The following is a 6,899-nucleotide window of genomic DNA, read 5'->3' on the forward strand; positions in this document are numbered from 1 at the left end:
TATTCTAAATTGATCAACACCACAAAATAAATAAATAAAAAAAAAATCCCCTGTGCCCTTTGGTTTCTGTGGCTGTTGGCTTCTGTCATATATACTTCATGGATATTGAATATTGCGCGCAAGAGCACAAAAGAACAAAAGACAGAAAGAACAAGCAAACAACACGGGCTGTTTTTCGTCCATTGGTGCCTTTCCACCCAATATGCACCATTACCAACCAGAATTTGCCCCCTGCTATACTGGATCGCATGTCCAATCAGGCATGCGAGGTAGAGGGGCGCTGTGTACTGGTTGACCAAGTGAATTGTAAAAAAACGTTTTGAACAAACCAAAGAGAAGAGAAGCATACATTGACGATGCGCAGGAGCTGTCACAACTGACTGTTTTTGTTTTTTAAGTGGCGATACCTTCCTGCACGAACAGTTAGAACAAATGAACTTAGTGGTGCGAGTTGGTACTGGTTCTAGTGTGCTGATAAAATTTGCTTGGTGCCAACTGGAGACAGCAGATGAGTGCCGTATTCTCGATTCCGTCAAATAAGAGATTTGTCAAAGGCCACTTTAAAACTTCAAGGGGTTGACGCTTCAAAAAGCCCGAATATCACTTAGCGGACGTAAGCCTGTTTATTTCGGGCAGGCACCGGAAGAGATCCTGGAACAATGTGACGTCTGCCTACTGGTAAGGGTGAACAGAGCTTAGTGGAAGGTTAGGATCAAAGTGGAAACGTGGCGATTGCTTGGGCCGTGAAAAAGGAGTTTTCATTTGCTGGCATTAACGGACAGGAGCCAATCATAAAAGCATGCATGGTGCGCATCATAAAAGCAGTATCTTTGTGCGCCGATAGTTAACAGCTGTAATTGTGCTAATAATAATGCAGACGTTGACAAATAATTCCATAATATGAACTAGCTTTCAAGGTAAGTCCTTTATATAGGCTAAGGGGGCATTGCGGCTAACAGCTTATCAGTACGCAGGTCGCAGCAGACTAGGCGGTAGATACTTCGAGAGGATACTAACAAGCTGTCTCAGCAAACGAGAGGTCTGATTTAGAAACCCCTAAGCATGAAAGCATCAAACCCTACAGAGAGAGTAGCACTGGTAGAGCCATCCAAGTTAATCAATAAGCGCACCGTAACGACGATTAATGTCTATAGAATCGTGCAAGCTCTATGGAACGCAGGTAGCTTAAAGGCGGTGAAGAGGATACTAGGTGACTGCAAAATCAGAGGTACGCGTCAAGACAGAAAAATCGCTCTCAATAGCGATATGGATAAGATAGTTAATGTTGCCGAGGTTTTCTACACAAATCTCTCGTTTAGCCAATCTAATCAGGACATACATGAACTACGCCGTATCACACAACGATGGGACATCGCGCAGTAACGAAAGAGGACGTAAAACCTTAAGAGTAATGCAGAGGAGGAAAGCAGAAGGTGATCAGGTAACAGCAGAACTGTTGAAGGAGGGAGGGCAGATTGCAGTAGAGACACTAGTCATAGAATCATAGCTTACGCTTACGCCAAGCCTTCTGACCTCGAGCGCACGAGAAGCTTGGAAGAACTCTAATACAATGAATGAGAGAGGAAATGCCAAGCACTTTAAAAATTCAGACCGATTGGGTTACTGTTCGCTGCCTATTACTTATTTAATAAAGAAATCGCTAACAGAATCAGGAAAACGTTTGATTTTTAACGACAAAATGAACAGGCAAGCTTTCATAAAGGATACTCGCCAGCAGGCCAGTGAAGAAGCCTCACCGTTACAGGCCTGGCACCGTGGCACTTCGTGAAATTCGCCGATACCAAAAATCGACCGAACTTCTCATCCGCAAGCTGCCCTTCCAGCGCCTGGTGAGAGAAATCGCTCAGGACTTCAAGACCGACCTGCGCTTCCAGAGCTCGGCCGTCATGGCACTTCAGGAGGCCAGCGAGGCATACCTTGTCGGTCTCTTCGAGGACACCAACCTGTGCGCGATCCACGCCAAGCGCGTCACCATCATGCCGAAGGACATCCAGCTGGCGAGGCGCATCCGCGGCGAGCGCGCCTAAAAGCGCATTCGAGGCGCCGCCACAGCAGCAGCAGCAGCAGCAACGCTCCACAACGGTCCTTCTCAGGACCACCCAAACGTTTGCGTTGGCCACGGGCGCACGGTCGAGACGAACACGAGCTCAGGACCCCGGTACCTCTCTCTTTTTTTTACTCTGACTGTCTGTTCCTGCGAAATGGGTGAGTGTGTTGAAAGTGATTCCGCACTGCCCTTGTACTGAACTCGCCTGCACTTTTACACCCCGGCGGCTTCCCGCAGGTTAGTTATTATGCGCAGAATGTAACCAACTCCTTTATAGAGTCTTTATAGATTGCGAGGAAGCATTTGACTTAGAGGAAGCCTCAGCAGTCATGCAGGCATTGTGGAGTCTGGTTGTAGAAGATCCTTACGCAAAAATACTGGAAGATATCTATAACGGCTGCGCAGTCACCAAAGTCCTACTACAAAATCACTAATAAAATTCCAATAACAAAGGGTTTTAGGCAGGGAAACACGATCTTTCCAATGCCATTCACCTATTAGGGAGAGTTTGGGATACGAGCTAATGAAGAACACCTTAGCAATCTGCAATTTTCTAATGACATTGTCTTGCTTAGTAACTCAAGACACGAACGTCAAATCATGATATATGAGTTAGACATGCAGAGCAGAACCGTTGGTCTAAAAAATAACATGCAGAAAACGTAAGTCACCTTCAGCAGTCTTATAGCGAACAACATTTTAAAATAGGCAGCAAGGAGCTGGAAGTGATAAGGGATTATATCTACTTAAGGCAGGCAGTGAGCGCAGATCCGAATCAAGAGAGCTAAATAATTTGAATGATAATGCGGTGGAGAGCATTTGGCATGTTCTCTGAAATTATGAATGGAACTTTACCAACGTCCCTCAAGAGAAAGTAGTATAACAGCGGTATCTTATCGGTACTAACATATGGCGCAGAAACTTAGAGGACAAACCACAATAAGGGTTCATCTTAAATTGAGGACCATGCAGCGAGATATGGAAAGTGAAATGATGGGTGTAACGTTAAGAAACAGGAAGCGCGCAGAGCTCGTCAGGGAAGAAATGCGGGTTTTTGACATCCTAGAAGAAATGTTGAGGAAGAAGTGGGCGGACGTGGGCAGGGCATTTAATGAGAAGGCAAGATGACCGATGGTCCTAACGAGTAACGGATGGATTCCAAGAAAATGCAAGAGTTGCGGCGGGCGGCAGAAAGGTGGCTGGATGAGATTAAGAAGTTTTCAGGGATAGGATGACCATAGTTGATACAGGACCGGGCTAATTGGAGAGATAGCGCAGAGGCCGCTGCACAGCAGTGGGCGTAGTGAGGTGATGATAATGATGACGACGATGATGAAAAGGGCAATTGGTAAGAACTCTGAGGAACGCCTGATTTTAGAGGAAAAGCGCCAACGATGTGGCCAGAAATGCGAGGGCAATACAAAAAAGACAGAGCGCGCCGCTCGAGAGCTCTAGAGAAGTGGATGGTTTGGTTCGGTTCGTGTGGTTTAAAATCCCAAAGCTACTCGATCTGTGAGAGGCGCCGTAATGAAGAACTCCCCTACCGGAAAAAAGCCAAAGATGGGAATAATGGAAACAAGTAACCAACACCTTAGTGCATGATGGTAATGGAGAACAAGGTGGTTGCCTGCGACGCTAGGCCTATGGTTGCTCGTAGGGTGGGATGTTGGGAAATGTTGGGGCTGTTGGGAGTGGAGACGTTTGGGACAGGGACACCGTCCTCTTCTAGTGCTGTTGTCGTTGCGCCGCTGTTCATTTTATCATTAACCAACTCGCCGCACACGCCGTTATTATGATTATCATATATGTTAGCACGGAGGTTGTTCAACATAGCTGAAATGCAGTGGAATGGTAAGTTGGGTAACATTCATTTCAAAAGAAAAACACAGGGCTAGCGGGGGCAAAGACGAGCAGTGACAAGTAAACGCAAGCAACCGAAACTCTGTACTGAATTAAAGAACGCATACCACTTGAGGATACGAATCATGTCCACCAGACATGCGAGGGAAGCTACATAACATCCGAAAATCTGCCAGGACGCTCTTTACTACGACTGCTGATGTGGCGCAGTTCGCAGCGAAGAGCGCCGTGGGTAATTCTTGTATGTCTCGCATGCTTGGTGGAAACGCACCGTAATCTCACATATTGCATGCTGTTTCCTTCTGAACATAATTTTTTTCGCCAGACAGCGCTTGAGTTGCATCCTTCTCTTTTTGTGCATCGTCTTCGTAGGCCCTGTTTTATGCGAAGCATACTACTTTAGCTACCACTTCAGCCCTTCACCGTGGTTATGCGCCTCCAAATCACGTGATACATGACGTCACACCGCGTGACACGATGACGTCACGACAGTGGAGAAACGGGGGCCCACCTCGCGCCGTCGCTGTGGTTGTGCGCCTCCAAATTACGCGACACGATGATGCTTCGCATTCTCCAGGCTTAACCAAGTTAAGCCTCAGCCATTTTTTTTCTCCTAGACGCACGAAATGCATAAAAAATCACTAGCTTCAGTTATTTTCAGGGCATCATCATCATCCGCCTGACTACGGCCGCTGCAGAGTAAAGGCCTCTCTCATGTCTCTCCAATTAACCAACCCTGTCCTTTGCTAGTTGCGGCCACCGTATCCCCGCAAAATTCTTAATCTCATCCGCCCACCTAACTTACCACCTGCTAAGAGCTTGTGTAGGTACCACCCGTAGTAGTGTTCTTATTTCATTTTCACTTATATCTTTCTATGAAATATAAGTTTCATATCACCTTCGCTTACTCACAATTTGCATTTTATTTTAATTACCATACAATTTATGATTGACAGTTCGCGCGCACACCTTCCGTCAACAACTTCCGTCCACGCCACCGTGAGCCAAGAAAGGCTTGCGCATTAAAATACGACGAGACATCAGCAATATCTTTGCACCTGCATTAGGTACTTTGCTACATGATGTTCATACTTTGCTATAAATAGAAGTAACCGCAACCGCAGTTCAACAACAAAGGACGGGCCAATTTCAAAGGTGGTGCCTTTTCCTAACTGATTATAGCGAAGTGGTTTGAAAAAAAAAACACTGTCGGGAAAATTTATGCTGTAAATTGGTGAAAGTATCGGACCGTAGAAGCTTACGCCGTCGTCTCCTAAAATCATCGGTGATGCATTACTTTAGAAAGTCAGGGAATTCTGCCGGGGATTGACTGGAGCTGGGAGCACAAGTGACCGCTAGCTAAGCGGAGCGACCATACAGACAGAAATAATTTCAGGGATTGTAAAAAGAATAAAAGAAAAAGAAAGACGAAGGACGAAAGAAGAAGAGAAACATAAAAAAAGAAAAGAATGACGGAAAATATTCTTTCAGATCACGACAACGCTGCTGCTGACCTCGCCTGGAGAAAGGTCACCACCGCATCGTATCATTGCGTTACCCAGTTTCCAACAGCTTCTCCTTGAAAATTAATCACGCACTCGCAAAAACAGGTGTTTCTAAGTGGGTCGCAGTTTTTCAGACACATCCTTGACAAAGAAGGGCACAAAATCCTCTGCTTGCATACAGAAAAACAATTGAAACTTGCATTCGGAAAATTTTGCGTTCTTCAGTACAGCAATATCATTGCTGCACAGTCATTTCAGCTGGCTGCAAAGTACATGCCTTTATACTCGAAGCAGGATGAGACATCCCTGAGCTAACACTGAGTGTCATGCACCAAGTAGAGAATCATCACGTAATCATCGCGATGGTATTCTGAGATTAACAGTAGTTTCACAGAAACCCGTTGCCAAGTACGACGCATGCAAAAGCATACCACTGCATTGCTTATCGCTCTTATTGAACTAGCTCCTGAAAGTGACTGGGGCAAAGAATTCCACTCGGTAATGAGTGTACAAGATTGTAAACCGCAGTCTTTGAAAATATCATTTTGGAGAGGTGCGTCTGCTGTCTCAAATACGCAATGTATAATAGTTTATACCTACTTAGCAATCGTTTTAATTATATTTTATAGATTAGCAGTCAGCTTCTTAATGTTCCTGAGAAGCAGATTGCAAAGAGCAGCGATACATTTGTGAGAGCGTTCCCGCTGCGAGTAAATAACAATATAAGAGGGCTCCGGCATGAAAATATTAGGATTATTCTGATACTTTGTGATGAGTTGACACAGGGGATGAATCGAAAGAGATGACAATGAAAAACTAAATTTTAGATGCTAAATTATTTCGGCTTCGCCCTCATTTTGCTGAAAAATATCTTTAAAATTTCGTTACGCACCTCAAAAGTTTGTGCGTTCCTGCGCAAGTCTGGAAGTCAACACAAATTCAAGAATGCGAGCAAGAAATTACGTGCCGTCTTAACGATTCCTTAGTGAAAGAAATGCTATAGTTTATAGGCTCTCGGTTTCCCGCCTACGTAATTCCAATGTCTTTCGTGCGATTCAATTTCCAGACTTTGCCATATTTGTGTTTAGACGCAAACACAACGAACTAATTCACATAGAGACACTGTCATGCGGCCTGTCTATCCATGAGCTCCTTGCAAACGGATGCTAGGCGCCCTGCCGCTGCACATGTACAGCTATTTCCCCCCAGAAGCTGTTCGCAACCAGATTTTCTTGCCATTTTCATATCACGCCATCCTTTCCCGCCACAACTGGTTGAAATCACTTTTTCCCGCGCTTTCACAGCACACCATCTTTTCGCGTCAAAATTGCAAATCAAGCTACTTTGCCAGCCTAACACATTCAAGGGGAGCGCACTGAGAAATTTTGGGGGGTGATCCCACTGTTAAATGTCGGGAATAGGCCATGCGCCTAATTTGGGGGTGAGCCAACTGCTGAGTTTTGCTA

The 6,899-nt window shown here is 45.2% G+C and overlaps 1 protein-coding gene across 1 annotated transcript; it reads left to right on the top strand.

Moving 5' to 3' along the window:
- The first annotated feature begins 1,169 nt into the window (after window positions 1-1,169).
- Window positions 1,170-2,048, top strand: LOC149346387 (histone H3-like). Its single transcript, XM_089541314.1, has 2 exons — window positions 1,170-1,180; window positions 1,739-2,048. Exons 1-2 carry the CDS (start codon window positions 1,170-1,172, stop codon window positions 2,046-2,048), a joined length of 321 nt encoding a protein of 106 aa, XP_089397440.1.
- The last annotated feature ends 4,851 nt before the right edge of the window (window positions 2,049-6,899 follow it).

Source organism: Amblyomma mixtum, chromosome 4 (genome assembly GCF_055824585.1).
Source record: "Amblyomma mixtum isolate Tamu chromosome 4, ASM5582458v1, whole genome shotgun sequence".
In the NCBI taxonomy this organism is placed as follows: Eukaryota; Metazoa; Arthropoda; class Arachnida; order Ixodida; family Ixodidae; genus Amblyomma; species Amblyomma mixtum.